The 17,334-nt window shown below is 44.1% G+C and overlaps 1 protein-coding gene across 4 annotated transcripts in view; it reads right to left on the bottom strand.

Annotated features, from left to right (window-relative positions):
- PPP1R12B (protein phosphatase 1 regulatory subunit 12B) overlaps window positions 1-17,334 on the bottom strand; it is a 59,091-nt gene that overhangs the window by 18,266 nt on the left and 23,491 nt on the right. For all 4 annotated transcript variants that reach the window (XR_010792577.1, XM_066600236.1, XM_066600233.1 and 1 more), the window contains exons 2-3: window positions 7,371-7,387; window positions 4,165-4,303 (exon numbers count right to left, since the gene is read on the bottom strand). Coding sequence is in view for 3 of the 4 variants with exons in the window: in XM_066600236.1 (XP_066456333.1) it covers window positions 4,165-4,303; window positions 7,371-7,387 (156 nt within the window). In the remaining variant the exon portion in view is untranslated. The remainder of the gene's footprint in view (window positions 1-4,164; window positions 4,304-7,370; window positions 7,388-17,334) is intronic.

The following is a 17,334-nucleotide window of genomic DNA, read 5'->3' as shown; positions in this document are numbered from 1 at the left end:
GCGTACAGGTACCCTGGCACACATGGCTGACTTCATGTTAGGATGCCTTTCTCGTGACCCTCGCGTTACACGCATTCTGGCCACTACGGATTACTGGGTGTACACACTGCTCGATCCACGGTATAAGGAGAGCCTTTGCACTCTCATTCCCGAAGAGGAAAGGGGTTCGAGAATGATGCTATACCACAGGGCGCTGGTGGACAAACTGATGGTAAACTTCCCATCCGACAGCGCTAGTGGCAGAAGGCGCAGTTCCGAGGGCCAGGTAGCAGGGGAGGCGCAGAGATCAGGCAGCATGTACAGCGCAGGCAGGGGAACATTCTCCAAGGCCTTTGCCAGCTTTATGGCTCCCCAGCAAGACTGTGTCACCACTCCCCAGTCAAGGCTGAGTCGGCGGGAGCACTGTAAAAGGATGGTGAGGGAGTACGTAGCCGATCGCACGACCGTCCTCCGTGACGCCTCTGCCCCCTACAACTACTGGGTGTCGAAGCTGGACACGTGGCCTGAACTCGCGCTGTATACCCTGGAGGTGCTTGCTTGTCCTGCGGCTAGCGTCTTGTCAGAGAGTGTGTTTAGTGTGGCTGGGGGAATCATCACGGATAAGCGTACACGCCTGTCAACCGACAGTGCCGACAGGCTTACACTCATCAAGATGAACAAAGCCTGGATTTCCCCAGACTTCTCTTCTCCACCAGCGGACAGCAGCGATACGTAAGCAATACGTAGGCTGCACCCGCGGATGGAAGCTACGTTCTCTCTCACCATCCAAAACGGGGACATTTCTGCTTCATCGATCTGTGTCTAATATTCCTCCTCCTCCTCCTGAAACCTCACGTAATCACGCTGAACGGGCAATTTTTCTTAGGGCCACAAGGCTCACTCATATAATTTTTCTAAACAATTTTTATACGTTTCAATGCTCTTAAAAGCGTTGAAACTTTAACTTGAACCAATTTTTCGTTAAACTGGGCTGCCTCCAGGCCTAGTTACCACTTAAGCCACATTAACCAAAGCGATTAATGGGTTTCACCTGCCCTCTTGGTTGGCCATGGCCAATTTTTTGGATGTACATTAGTACTGTTGATACAGCAATTTTTGTGGGCCCTCGCCTACAGTGTAATCAAATGAATTTTTAGCCCACCTGCATTACAGCTGACGTTACATCCGCTGTGTTGGGCAATGCAATGGGATATTTTTGTGTATCGCCGGTGGGTTCCAGGGCGCCACCCATGCTGTAGGTGCACACGGAGTTTAACCTACATCTGTCCACTTGTAAAGAACCCCAGTCTGACTGGGGCATGCAGTGTGGGCCGAAGCCCACCTGCATTAAGCACGACATTACTACCTCAGCTGTGTTGGGCAATGCAATGGGATATTTCTATGTACCGCCGGTGGCTTCCTGGCACCCACCCCTGCTGTGGGTCCACAGGGAATTATAAATGCATCTGTTTCCACTTGTAAAGAACCCCAGTCAGACTGGGGCATGCAGTGTGGGCCGAAACCCACCTGCATTAAGCACGACATTACTACCTCAGCTGTGTTGGGCAATGCAATGGGATATTTCTATGTACCGCCGGTGGCTTCCTGGCACCCACCCATGCTGTGGGTCCACAGGGAATTATAAATGCATCTGTGTCCACTTGTAAAGAACCCCAGTCTGACTGGGGCATGCAGTGTGGGCCGAAGCCCACCTGCATTAAGCACGACATTACTACCTCAGCTGTGTTGGGCAATGCAATGGGATATTTCTATGTACCGCCGGTGGGTTCCAGGAAGCCACCCATGCTGTCGGTCGACAGGGACTTCACAATAGGGAGTTGTACCTGCCTGTGTCTATGAATTAAAAAGCCCGGTCTGACTGGGGCATGCAGAGACACCTTGACAGAATGAATAGTGTGTGACACATAAGTTCCCCATTGCTATGCCCACGTGTGCAGCTCCTGATGGCGGTGGCACAGGATTCTATTTCTCATTGCTTCTGTACAGCATTGTGGGCTATCGCCCCGCCCCTTTTAAAGAGGGTCGCTGCCTAGCCGTGCCAACCTCTGCAGTGTGTGCCTGCGGTTCCTCCTCATGGCAGACGCACTTCTAAATAGACATGAGGGTGGTGAGGCATTAGGGCAGCTGAAGGCTGCGCAGGGACACTTTGGTGTGCGCTGTGGGGGGGAGGGGGGGCGGTTGGGCAGCATGTAACACAGGAGAAGTGGCAGTGGAGTGTCATGCAGGCAGTGATTGTGCTTTGTTGGAGGTAGTGTGGTGCTTAGCTAAGGTATGCCATGCTAATGAGGGCTTTTCAGAAGTAAAAGTTTTTGGGAGGGGGGGGGCCCACTCTTGCCGCTATTGTGGCTTAATAGTGGGACCTGTGAACTTGAGATGCAGCCCAACATGTAGCCCCTCGCCTGCCCTATCCGTTGCTGTGTCGTTCCCATCACTTTCTTGAATTGCCCAGATTTTCACACAAGGAAACCTTAGCGAGCATCGGCGAAATACAAAAATGCTCGGGTCGCCCATTGACTTCAATGGGGTTCGTTACTCGAAACGAACCCTCGAGCATCGCGAAAAGTTTGTCCCGAATAACGAGCACCGGAGCATTTTGGTGCTCGCTCATCTCTAGTCATAAATAGTTGATCGGCTGGGGTCCATCGCTCGGGACGTCAACTAATTAGCAGATTGTGCGCCCGTTGACAGCGCCACACTTACACAGGAGTCTGAGTGGACAATTCTACTCCAACCCCCATCTAGTGGCCGGAGCTTGTAACTGCAAGCACAGCTCTCATTCAAATCAATGGGAGTCGTACCTGCATTTACAAACGCACAATCAGCTGATCGGTCAGGGTTCCGAGCGACATATCCCAGCCGATCAACTATTGAGGACCTATCCCAAGGACAGGACACATCAAGAGTATTTTCCCCTTTAACCCCTTAAGGACGCAGGTCTTGCCCCCGCTACCCCCATTTTTATCCCCCCCCCCTTTTTTTTAAAAAAAATCACAACTTTTTTATTTATCCATATACGTAGATGTCTGAGGGCTTCTTGTTTTTTGTAGGACAAGATGTATTTTTCAATTGTATTATTTAATGTACTGAAAAACTTTAAAAAAAATTGTAAGTGGAGTGAAATGGAAAAAACCCGAAATTTGATATGTTTAGGTGCGTATTGTTTCTATGGTATGCAGACTGCAACAAAAATGACATGGGAACATTATTCTGTGGGTCAGTACGATTACTACAATACCAAATTTATATATATATATATATTTTTTTTTGCTGTACTGCTTTTATTTTTTTTTCAAAGATATATATATATATTTTTTAAATTTTCCCTCGCCATCTTCTGACAGCCATAACTTTTTTAGTTTGTTTGTGTGAGGGCTCATTTTCTTCTTACATTTTTTCGTGGAGGCAGGAAGACCAAAAAACATTCTGGTGTTTTTATTTTTTCTTAAGACTTTTCACAGTGCAGAGTAAACAATACGTTATTTTGATAGATCGGACTTTTATGGACGCAGCAATACCAAATATGTATTTTTGTTTTATTATTTAGATTCTTTTATTATAAATATGGTAACGGGGCTTTTTTTTTTTTTTTTAACGTATTACTTTTAAAAAAAATAATTAGTAAAACTTTTTTAAAACTTACTTTCGGTTTTTCTTTTTTTTAGTCCCCGGAGGGGACAATAACTATTGCTGCTTTGATTGCTCCTGCAGTATGATGTAATGCCATAGCATTGCATCATACCACTATCAGACAGGCAATCTATTAAGCCACGCCACAGCCCTGGGGCAACCACACGGGAACCCGCGATGTCATTGTGTGTGTGTGTGTGTGGGGGGGGGGGGTGCGAACATCAGTTGGGGGATTTAAATGCCACTATCAGAATTGATGGCAGCATTTAAAAAAGTTTAACAGCTCTGAGGAGCAGTGCAGCTTATCAAAGCTGTTGGGGCCGGTTGCCAGCTGTAAGAAACAACTGGCACCAGCGTTGTATGGAGCGCGATCGCCCCGCGTTCCCCCTTCTTACATACCCCAAACCTGCAGGACGTAACTGTACATCCTGTTGCGTTAAGGGGTTAAGCTGCACCACCAGAATAACTATAGTTTAATGCTCCAGAAGTTATATCCCCTAAACATGGACACAAGTCTCGTTTTAAAACTATTCATACCCTTTTGAAATCTTTCTGTGGTTCCTCCGTCTTATTTCCCCCTGATGGCAATCGATTGCTCTGTCGTGCATTGAGACTCGCCCGGGTAGATGCACGGTCACTGTCTGCTGGCGTCAAACTGGAGCCCCCGGAGTCTAAACTATAATAAAAGAAGGTAAATTGTATTAAACCTCTTGCATTTATATGTTCACTCTGCAAATTATGTTACTAAATTATTGCATTTAGTTATTAAGAGAATTCTAAACACAAAGATGCATTTTCACATCTAAGTGACATTATGGTTTCAATATTTTAAGTGTGACATGGTAAATTTGACAAAAGACTTTGCAATAGACAAAGCCTGAGAATACAGTTACTAAAGTAGGGGGAAGTCTATAACAATATACTCAGTTCTATCACTCCCCCCACCCCATGGGTGTCACCATCACTTGTGAGATGGCAGGTGACTGCTGCAGCCTATGAGGCTAGTGATTGACTGCTGCGGTCACTACCCAGAAGTGAAGAAAAACTGGACTTCAGCAGAGCATCGAGAGGAGCATAGCTTTTTATTATATAATGAAAGGCAGCATAATTACTGATGCGGCATATGTGGACACATTATTGTTGATGAGGGACATGACGTGGCATTATTACTATGTTGGAGCAGAAAAAGGGGCATTATTGATGGGCCATAAGGGGGCAGAGTAAATTCATAGAGGCATAATAGGGGCCATTATTATTGTGTCAGGGCATAAAAGGGAGCGCTTTTACTTTGTGGAAGACACTAAATGTGGAACTTCCTTTGTGGGGCCTTATTACTATCTGGGGCACTATGAGTAGGGAGATTGTGTAGCCATGTGGAAAACATAGGGAGAGTGATGGAAAAATAAGAGATGTCAAATTCTACAGTGGCAAGTTGTGGGCAGGAAAAGTCATCATGGTGACTTGGGTTGGATGGAAAACAAAGGGGAAAATGAACAAGTCGAGTCAGAGAGGGGACATCACCTGTGATCACTGGATACAACAGTACTGTTATCACTTATACGTTCTGTATTACACCTGTGTAGATTCGGTATGAACAACTACATGGTCACTGTATTGAGATAATATTTGGCTTTGTATAGCATATGGGATAGTAGTACAACATGTCTTTGTGGTCAGGCGGTATTGTTTAGCCCTTATATAGTATTATTAGTAATGTTGGTCTTGGTATAGTGAGTTTTGTTCAGTGACAGTATGAATGTAATATGAATCGTGATATTTGTACCTTGTATATATGGTATACAATATAATTTAAGGGTCTGGGGAAACATTTCAGTGATAAGCGGTTTTGTTACATTTTTCCTAAACCAGTAAGGATGCACTTAGTTTTTATGGTTCAATCTCCTTTATTCGTAGTACCAGAGATTAACAACATCATAACAGCATTACATAAGGGTAAACAAAGCTGGCCAGCACTTACTAGAACCCCAAGGGGGCTTAAATATTACAGTAACTTTTAATAAACAAAGACAATAAGAAGGAGGAAGGTAAGAGGAATAGCTGGGTAAAAAGAAGGAGGCTAGCAGAATAGTTAGAGAGGAAAGGAGAAAGAGGGGATGCAGCAGTGCCTATGTGATGTACTATATATTCAGACCAATAAGTCAAATTGTAGTGTACCAGAACATCATTCTGGACCCCTCCATAATTGTCATACATGTCCATCTTATGTGGATGCACTATGCAAAATTGTCATGTCTATTTTCTGTGTGTGTTCTACAGCTGAAGCATCTAAAGGGTTAACTCTGTTAAAATTATTGCCTGTGAGCTTTGCTGCATGCTGAATGTATCTATCTTACGGTGTTATGTGACGTGGTGTGGATGAATCTATAAGTATGAGGGATTGGGTTTCAGAGAAGAGATCCATCTTGCCTGCTGAGGAGCACCCATCATCCATCTGAGGGTTTGCTACCACAGAGCCGCACGTTGCTGAAGATGGAGGAGAAAGAAAGACCGCCTATCCGTATGTGAAGCGCATAGGAGTGAGTGAGCCTAAATGTTTTCCCCTAAAAGTCCTATTACAAAAGAGCCATGGTAAGTAACCACCGCTTCTAGTGACTATATGTTTTCCTGCAACAAGATATGTGCAGAAGTCTACTAAACCTTTGGAAATAATACTAAAGGCCTATTTACACGGAGCGATGATCACTCAAAGATCGCTCAAACGACAGTTTCAGTGACAGCTTTGAGCGATCATTTGGATAAACTATTAATTAGCTACTCAGCTACTTAAAAGCAATTAAGTGTGCAAATGAAGCCTTAGCTGAAAGCAGTTAATCTGCTTTCAGTTCCTTTGTTCTCCAGGGGGGAACAATACTATCAGCACTTCCCGTGGAGAACTGCTGATAAGGCTGAAGGATGATTTTTAGGTTGGACTGAATTTAACGATCAGCTAGCCGTGCATGAAAAGTGCACGATGGCCACGCGTTTAGACGCAATGATTATCGCTCAAACGATCGCTTTTAGCTATTTTTGAGCGTTCATTGCTCTGTATAAATGGATAGTTACTGCCATTCTGTGGCCATTGACTTTCATGTCTAGTTGTCTGAATAATACTAATTTTCCTGCACTGTAAAGTCTGCCTGCTGAAGTTTGTTGTACCGTGTTTTTAAGTCTCTAGTAAAGCTTTACCGTTCTGGAGGACCCGAGGTGCTATACACTTGTCCAGTGTTATTAATCCGCCGTGTATGGATGCCGGTGTGTGGAACGGTGGCGTCACGAGCTGACAACTACTACCCCCCTCATCCTGAAGACTACTGGCCTTATCCTATACTGCGGTAACTCCCTTCGGGACTAGGAGTTGGTAGGTGCCACAGTGACAGGTCCATGCCTTACACCCTCCCAACTCCAGCCGTACGTTTGGATAGCGAGCCATATCCTTTCCTCCGGTGACTCCCTCCAGGCACAGGAGTTAGTCTGTTACAAAATGGTCCCCTAAAAGCCGCAAGGGAAAGGCCATCAGTCCCTCATAATAAGATCCAAGGAGTCCATGATTTAGGAAGGCAGTCAGTCTTTTTTTTTTTGACCAAGCAGAAAGGTAAATACTTACATGAAGTTTTATGCTTGGGACCCATTTGTTACAGACTTCCACAACAAAATATACAGTTTGATAAATATGAATGGGGATTTCTAAAATCTGTATCTTTACCACTGAGTCACACAAAGTAGTAAAAAAATATATATCTTACCTTGGTAGTCGGTCATGCTGTAAGAAAGATAAAAAAAAGATTTTTAGGATTCTTCAATACAAGAAGTGTGAAAATTCCAAGATAATAGAAATACAAAACCTAGCCATAGCCAGAAAGCATTCACGGCACGGGTTTTAAATAAGGACTGTTGAGAATACATTATTTATCAGTTATAACCAATATGCTTTGGAAGCTTCACATGTACCGTAATCTAAAAGAAACCGTAAGTGAAGTAACAGGTAGAGAAACCAATTGTTTGACAGCTGACTTCAAGCACCTGATGGAAGCCTCAAATCGAGGAGAGAAGCAAGCCTGGTCCAAATGTTTTATGGGGCAGAGTGATGGGGCTGCAATGGCTGTATGACTACAAGTTCGAATAGATTTGCTGCATCGTCGCAGTTCTGATCTCTTCGTACGTTCCACTTGAGAATAAAATGTTACTAGATATTGAAGAAAAACAGCTAAGCATGAGAAGCTCAGGGTACACCAACCGGCTGCCCCACGTCAGAGGACTACAGCAATATCCTGAATATTGGGGCAGACCACCATACAAGAAGCATCGCCACTTGATTTCTTGGTGATACTATATGGGCTCATTCACCCGGGTGTATTGTCACCGCGTATTACACAGTGTATTTTCTGTGCATAACACAGGGTGAATGGAGGCAATGAAGGTCTATGGACTTACCATTCTTTCAGTTACACCTGCATTTGAAAAGCGAGGGGACATCCATATATAGCACAGAGGCGAAACGAATCGCAGCACACTCTATTTCTCTGCATTTCATACAAAGCCCGTGAAGGGCTGTGTATTGAACCGCTGCCCATTCGCAATGCCTGAGAATGGACAGCACTTAATAGGGAGCCTTGCTCTGCATGTCCGTGACACGATAATCCTGGGCATGCACATACATTATCGTAGCCCTACGCGATCTCTGCCGGCAGAGCGTAGGGGCTGTGACGAGTATAACACTACGCGACTTGTAGTGTTGCACTCATACGCCCATGTGAACGAGCTCTTAGTTTGGTGATTTGATATCACTGTTCTTTTTAACATACTTTGGGATCTTCTTTCCCATATTGTCCACCATTAGCAAAGGCTAACCCTAAAGAACTACTATTGCTCGTTGGTAACCCTTCCCGCAAAAATCATGGCCTTCATCTTATCCACCAGTAACATCTCCAAACAACCCATACAGTTATCTTTACTGCATTGAATTCTGAGGTCTAGCTTCCCATCATACCAAGGCTTTATTCAGATTTCCGTATCCTGGTCTGTATTTTGCATCAGTATTTATAAGCTAAACAGAAATAAAAGGTGCCAATATTTCCACTATACATTTTTCTTTTTGTGTCCCACGCTGGCTTTTGGTTCACAAATACTGAGCAAAATACGCCAAAGCTTTCAGACAGCCCAAAACACAGAAGTCTTTTATGGCCTACATGTTGCTTACAACAACCAGCCATGATACATCTAAAGTGCACTTCGATCATCGTAGAATCCTGCTGACCCAAGTCCAGTTCAGTAGAACTACAGGATGTCTATAATACTGGCACTATTTAGAAAACAGACCAAACTAGGACCTGCAGCCACTCATTTCATATGGACCATTGGGCCGTGTTAGAAATAAAGAAATAACGTGCAAATAGCTTAAATGGTTATCATACATCTATATATTGTCCATGGAACACACTTATGCCCATGTGAATAAAGTCTAAGGCTACTTGGAGATTTTGTTACAGAATTGAAAATGGCTTAAAACCGTAGTTAGACCTGCAGATTGTGGTGTGGAATTCCGCAGCTGTTCATATTTACAGATGTGCTGTGTACAGTAAACGGTGGTTACCTAATTCAGCTAATATGCCCATGAGATTCTGTGAATTAGTATGAATTTCACCTAACAAGGTTTTATAATTAGTGATAATTAACGACTGGTCCTCAATTTTGACAGTTGACACCTATTTGGTTCAAACTTCAAGGTGAAGGAGAAACTGTTGAGCAGAACTGTAACAAAAAAACTATGCCGAACACATAAGAGGGTAGATACATCCTATGGCATTAAAGGGTTAAGAACTACACATGGAGCAGTGCTGTAAGTTTCCTGGCTGCGGGGTACTTAATGCAACGGACTTGTGGATGGCACGTAGAGATGAGCGAGCGTACTCGCTAAGGCAAACTACTCGAGCGAGTAGTGCCTTATGCGAGTACCTGCCAGCTCGTCTCTAAAGATTCGGGTGCCGGTGGGAAGCGGGAAGGGGGGGGGGGGGGGAGAGATCACTCTGCTCACTCCCGCAACTCACCACTCTTCCCCTCTGGCACCCGAATCTTTAGAGACGAGCGGGCAGGTACTCGCATAAGTCACTACTCGTTCGAGTAGTTTGCCTTAGCGAGTACGCTCGCTCATCTCTAATGGCACGGGCTCAGAAGTGAGTCCACACCATCCTGCAGCATGAGCCGACTGTGACCGACAGCTGGCCTCCCGCTGAAACAACAGAAATCCATGAGAATGTTCATCCCTACTATTAACCCTATATGGAGGTATGCAAAAGGGTTTACAGAGGGAGCATGCTCCCTCTGTGACAACATCAGCCCTCCGCTATATAATCGCTGAGGCCCGATGGACTGCATGCAAACGGACACTTAGACAATGGCCTCTTGGTCTGCCATGACATGTGATTGCTATTGTAAGCGGTAATGCATTGCAGTACAGAAATACCGCAATGCATTATCATAGCATCACAGGTTCAAGTCCCCTAGGGGGCATTAAAAAAAAAAAAAAGTTAAATGGCAGAATTGTTTTTTTTTCTCCCAACCTTCCAAAAAAAATGAAAAACGTTTTACAATACATTATATGTAACCAAAAAATGGTACCAATAAAAACTCCAGTTCACCATACAAAAAACAAGCCCTCATACGGCCCTGTCATCAGATAAATGAAAAAAAGTTTGGCTTTTTAAAAAGTAAAGATGAAAATCCCCCCAAAAATCATCACGTCGTTATGGCTAAAATAGGCCGAGTCACTAAAAGGGTTAATATTAATTCAAGCTCCAAGGAAGCAGAAATGCTATATCAGGTTGTTAGTGATGACTGCAAATTTCTGCTCTTCTCCCATTTGGCTTTCACCCCGGCATCAAGACCATAAATATATCTTTGCTTTCACATCCTGACTATTATGATGGAACCCAAAAATGGGAATCAGAGCTGTCCTCAAAATGAGGAACACCAGAGGTGCCTGGCAGCCATAGAAATAACAGCCTTGTGGGGCCCAGCGGAACAAGACTCAGCAGGGGGGCTGGGGAAGCCATTCACTATTTTAATGTGTATGGTAAGGTAGTTTGGGTTGTGAGAGCTTTAAAGCACCAGAGTGCAGTATATTGGGGTGCATTTTAGCTGAACTATTAAAGGGGTTGTCCCGTGCCGAAACGTTTTTTTTTTTTTTAACCCCCCCCCCGTTCGGCGCGAGACAACCCCGATGCAGGGGTTAAAAAAACAAACCGGAGAGTGCTTACCTGAATCCCGGCGGTCCGGCGTCTTCATACTCACCTGCTGAAGATGGCCGCCGGGGTCTGCTCCCTCCGTGGACCGCAGCTCTTCTGTGCGGTCCATTGCCGATTCCAACCTCCTGATTGGCTGGAATCGGCACGTGACGGGGCGGAGCTACACGGAGTCGGCATTCTGCACGAGCGGCCCCATTGAAGACAGCAGAAGACCCGGACTGCGCAAGCGCGGCTAATTTGGCCATCGGAGGCCGAAAATTAGTCGGCACCATGGAGACGAGGACGCCAGCAACGGAGCAGGTAAGTATAAAACTTTTGATAACTTCTGTATGGCTCATAATTAATGCACAATGTACATTACAAAGTGCATTAATATGGCCATACAGAAGTGTATAGACCCACTTGCTGCCGCGGGACAACCCCTTTAAGTCAGAGTGACTGGAGCTGAAAGGAACAAAATGGCTGGCACAAGCCCTACCAACTATAAGGTAGAGCTTTAGTGGTGGCCACAGCAATAAATTTGGGGCATTTTAAGATTAATTTTTGCACTGGTTAACTATTATAGCCCTTTTACACGGGCCGACAGTCGGGTGAATGACTGCGGGAGTGCTGACGTCACCACTAACATTGTCCGTGCTCATACAGAGTGTTTACAATGATGGACTTCACTGCTGGATCACAGGATTCTCGCTCAGCGTTTCACCTTCTATGTGTGTGTGGGTGTGGGTGGGTACATTTTCACGTAATGAGAAGCCTGCAATCCAGCTATGGTTTTTATTCTGACAGTCAGCAGTAACGAATATTGAACAAATAGCGACTTTGTTTTGCATTTACACTGCACAATTATCGCTCAAGTTCGTTCATTTGAAGAAATTTTGAGCAATAATTGTCCTATGTAAATGACCCATTAGTCAGTATTAGCAAGGGTCTGCCCCAAGTCGGAGAAACGCCTTACTCAAGCAAATCAGAAATCAGACGACCCATCAGCTCTCACGTTGGGTTCAATCATTCTGCAGCTCTTTCTTGGAACGGTTTGTGCCATTACTTTATTACTTCTTGGAATATACATTGACAACTAGAGGTTACTGTTCCACGGTCAGTAGGTTGTGCACCTACCTAGCCAGCTACTCACTGGACGACAAGATAATAGTGAGACCCAACTGGTAATGTAACCCTACCGCCAGGAGGAGCAATGATGGAATTCTATAAAGTTCTACAAGGCTTCAGAATCGCTATTTCATGGGAAATACAAGGCTGTAGTAAGATGAAGGTCAGGCGAGGCGGCGGGGGCAGATGTGAAGAGAGGCGGCGGAAGATGTTAAAAAAGGCTCCAACACACAATAGGGAAGATTTATGAAACTAACGCCCCTTTTACACGAGCCGATTCTTGTTTGAATGTGCGAGTAATGTCACCGCTAATTTGTTCGCACTTGTTGGCGTTTGTGCAGAATGTTTAGACAGCAGATCAACGCTGAAAATCATTCACTTCTCGCTCAGCGCTCACATTGTGTGTATACATGGAGCGTTTAGACGCAACGAGGGGCGAGCGAACCAATGATGATTTTTATGCCGAATGAAACTGAATGACAAACGAAAAGCGTATGATGGCTTCGTGTTTAGACGTAACTATTATCACGCACTTCTGGTCATTATGATTTATCAACAATAATCGTTACATCTAAATGGGCCTTAGCACAAAATCTGTCTGTTGTCCACAGCAACCAATCACCATGCAGCGTTCATTCCTCCTAGTGCTCTGGCTCTGTGATTGGTTGCTATGGGCAACAAAGACAAGTTTTGTTTTAGACAGTTTTCATAAATCTGCTCCAATGTATTTACAATAGTCCTCCTCATCCTAACCCTGCTTCCCACCCCTCCACAGCTGGAACTGATGAAGTATCGGTATTGTACGCTTGTGCTTGGGGATGCATCTGTGGCCACCAACGAACACTCGGTATGTCTCTCCAGCCGGCCCAGAATGTATTTGTAAATACATTTGTATTCAGAAGGCAGTTAAACTTCATAGCCAGCAGGGGGCAGCAGCATTCTATTGATTTGCTAAGGAAGGCTATGAATAGGATGCTATAGTGGATTCAGAGATTGAACAGTGGAAGGGATTAGCCACAGACATAACCACAGCTGGAGTGACGGACAGTGTGGGGACGCCTCTTCAATCCATGTTAAGTACTAGAAAGAATGTGGCAGATGTACTGAATCTTAAAACACATCTCTTCCTGCTACTACTACACTGAAACAGAACAGCAGCTGTGGAATACGTTAGTCTCGTGACACTGGTCGTAACGGATACGACTAGATTAACTATTTGTTATGCATCTTCATCCACCACGGACTAAAAGAACCCTTCATACGAGAATTCTAGGTAATTAATTCGAGAAGGGGGGGACAAGATGAACTCCACAGTACTGTTCGACCCGTTTGTGGTTCCCAACGTGTGAAGAGAGTGTATTTTTGTGAAAATTCCCACACCGGTATCAGCAAATAACAAGGCAGAACATTTTAATGATTTTCAGAACGTAATGAGGAAACATTAAACATTTGCCTTGACACTTAGAGGGTGTGGACAAAAATATGGAAACAAAAAGGTATGCTACGATATTAACAGTAGAGCAAAATGTGATGGTTCCCAGCAAGAGAAACCAAGTCATCTTGTAGATATGATACCTTTAATGGCTAACAAAAATACACAAGGTTATTGTGAGCTTCCGCACCAAGGACAGGTTCTGAAGCAGAACCTGTATTTTTGTTAGCCATTAAAAGGTATCATATCTACAAGATTACTTGGTTTCTCTTGCTGGGAACAATGACAAAAATATGGAAACACCAAAGCTGTAGTCTGCTTTTTCATCACAACTCTACCCCATGATCGTCTGTCTCGGTCACTAAGCACACATTTCCGTCCACACTGATGTTTCTCGGATGTGGTTTTTCCAAGCTTATTGTATGCAGTCATAATTTTGGATACATTTGACAGTGTTGGAATTCCGTCAGCTCTGCCATGATTCCCTTACAACTGCACAGAACGCTGTCTCAAAGACAAATGAAGCTTACCACCTGTTGGCGCTGCTATGCAGATCAATGCATCATGCAACAACTACCGCACCGCCTACTGACTTCGCTGAAGTACACACATATGGATCCAGGACCATTAGGAGGGATCCGCATGGAATTATAATCATTAGCACTGAGCTGGCCTTTGCATATAGGTAAACTTTACGGGTAGTATTGTGAAATGCTGTGTAATTTAAGGCATGCATTTCACATGGTGTTTCTATATTTTTGTCCACCCGCTGTAAATTGTGCTAACTCCTCATCAAACTAGAACATTTATAGTACTTGGGTTACTGGAGTAGTCTGCGATCTAAATGTTTAGATTGTTGCTATGGAAAGTGCCGGCCCCTGTCCACGAGTGGAGAATCATTGCGATTCTCCGCTCGCAGACGGCAATTCGCAGCATGCGTGGAGATCCGTCAGCTGGCTCCTGCTCCCGGGCAGTTGGACCGCCTGCAATTAATAATTTATCATCTATCCTGTAAATAAGGGGTTAAAGAGATTATCCCACAAAAAACACTTAACGACTGCTCATAAGTCTTTTGACAGCGCTGCATTGGAAGCCTTGCGTGGATCTCCTGTGCTGGGGAGAGCTGGTGTTCAGCTGTCGGATGACAGCCGGGTACTTGCTCCAGGTACTATTGTATCTTGTCACCACCGGAAGCGTGGGTGGTGACAGGATACAGGCTGCTTGACAGTCTGTTCACGCCCCCAGGAGCTGATTGGCTGGGATGTCAGCTACAGCCGGCCAGGAGGTGGATTGCCCCGCTGGCACAACTGCCACCTGTACGATCCCCCGGGGGGCACACAGCGGCTATGGGGCCAGGCTGACCCCCGGAAACCCAGCAGATAGCGGGCCTGCAGAGTCAGCGGTGGGGGACGGAGCGGTTATCAGCCATAGCGCGGTGGGGACGGCAGGGGAAGCCTTCTCTCACTGCAACGTCGGGGTCACGAGCACCGGAGTTGGCAGCCGAAATTACAGCAGCGGGCTCAGGAGGCGGGAGACGCCGCTGGATAGCAGCGTACGGGGAAGTATGAGCAGCAGAGCCAGGACGTGAGGCACAACTGATGTGAGGGAGCCGCGGAAAGTGACACGCCGGGGGAAGTGTGAGCATCGGAGCCGGGAAGCAAGGCACACCTGCGGCATGTGGGGAAGCAAGGAACCCAATCTACAGTCCACAGCCAATCGGGAGCTAGGGGCGTGACAGGGGCATTTCACCATGTAAGCCCTGTCAATTCCCTAGCTTCTGGGTAGTGACAAGGTACAATAGTACCCTTGCTCTAACACCAGGGACTGGTGTTTAACCCTTTATACAGCACAGTTGAAAAAAAAGACAAACAAACAAAAAAACACTGTATAAACTTGGTATAGCCATACTAATCTATTTATCTAAAGACGAAAGCCCTCACTGACTCACTCATTCACTGACTGACTCGCCACTAATTCTCCAACTTCCCGATGTCGTAGAAACATGAAATTTGGTAAAAGCATAGATTATGTCAAAAATACTAAAGGAAAGAGATCCCAACTCGATTATTTAATTCTAGCGCAAAAGAATTAGCGTCGACATTTTACGTACATAATCTAAATCTCTCACTTCCCAATGTCATAGAAACTTAAAATTTGGCACGAGCATTGAATATGTCATAAATAGGAAAAGTTAATGGGTCCCAACTCGATTATTCAATTCTAGTGCAAAAGAACTAGCGTCCAAATTTTACGTACGGAATCTAATTTTCTCACTTCTTGCTGTAATAGAAAGTTGAAATTTTGGCACAGGCATTGATTGTGTCATAAATAGGAAAAGCTATTGGGTCCCAACTTGATAATTCAATTCTAAGTGCAAAAGAATTAGCGTCTAAATTTTACGTACGGAATCTAATTCTCCAACTTCCCAATGTCATAGAAATTAGAAATTTTGCACGAGCATTGATTATGTCATAAATAGGAAAAAAGTTAATGGTTCCCAACTCGATTGTTCAATTCTAAGCGCAAAAGAATTCTCTCACTTCCCGGTGTCATAGAAACTGTAAATTTGGCACGCGCATTGATTGTGTCATATATAGAAAAAGTTAATGTGTCCCAACTCGATTATTTAATTCTAGCGCAAAACAACTAGCGTCCAAATTTTACGTACGGAATCTAATTCTCTCACTTCTTGGTATAATAGAAAGCTGAAATTTGCCACGAGCATTGATTGTGTCATAAATAGGAAAAGTTAATGGGTCCCAACTCGATTATTCAATTCTAAGCACAAAAGAATTAGCGTCTAAATTTTACGTACGGAATGTAATTCTCTCACTTTCCGGTGTCATAGAAAAGTGAAATTTGGAACAAGCATTGATTATGTCATAAAGAGGAAAAGCTAATGGGTCCCAACTCGATTGTTCAATTCTAAGCGCAAAAGAATTAGCGTCCAAATTTTACAAACGGAATCTAATTCTCTCACTTCCCGATGTCATTTTATATAAAGGAAACGTCGCATGGTTACCTCCACATGGTGTTTCCTGGGTAACGCAAAGAACCATGCAAAATGGTGAACATATTTTTTTCCCGGTATCTCAAAAGTAACCACGACTTCATAAGATTTTCTGTGTGAACACCAGATAAACACCAGTACCAAATTAACTCGGGCGAAGCCGGGTATATCAGCTAGTCTAATACACATACACACACATATACATATACATATATATATATATATAAAGACGAAAGCCCTCACTGACTCACTCACTGATTCACTGACTGACTCGTCACTAATTCTCCAACTTCTCGATGTCGTAGATACATGAAATTTGGCACAAGCATTGATTATGTCCAAAATAGGAAAAGTAAAGGGGTCCCAACTAGATTATTCAATTCTAGCGCAAAAGAATTGGCATCCAAATTTTACGTACGGAATCCAATTCTCTCACTTCCCAGTGTCATAGAAACTCGAAATTTGGCACGAGCATGGATTGTGTCATAAATAGGAAAAGTTAATGGGTCCCAACTCAATTATTCAATTCTGAGCAAAAAGAATTAGCGTCCAAATTTTACATATACGTAATTTAATTCTCTCACTTTCCGATGTCATAAAAATTTGAAATTTGGCACAGGCATTGATTATGTCATAAATAGGAAGTTAATGGGTCTTAACTGGATTATTCAATTCTAAGCGCAAAAGAATTAGCGTTCAAATTTAACGTACGTAATCTAATTCTCTCACTTCCCGATGTCATAGAAATTTGAAATTTGGCACAAGCATTGATTATGTCATTAATAGGAAAAGCTAATGGGTGCCAACTTATTTATTTAATTCTAGCGCAAAAGAATTAGCGTCCAAATTTTATGTACGGAATATAATTCTCTCACTTCCTGATGTCATAGAAACATGAAATTTGGCACGAGCGTTGA

This window comes from Eleutherodactylus coqui, chromosome 4, assembly GCF_035609145.1.
Source record: "Eleutherodactylus coqui strain aEleCoq1 chromosome 4, aEleCoq1.hap1, whole genome shotgun sequence".
In the NCBI taxonomy this organism is placed as follows: Eukaryota; Metazoa; Chordata; class Amphibia; order Anura; family Eleutherodactylidae; genus Eleutherodactylus; species Eleutherodactylus coqui.
The sequence above is the reverse complement of the archived record's forward strand: the minus strand, read 5'-3'. Positions and strand labels throughout refer to the sequence as shown.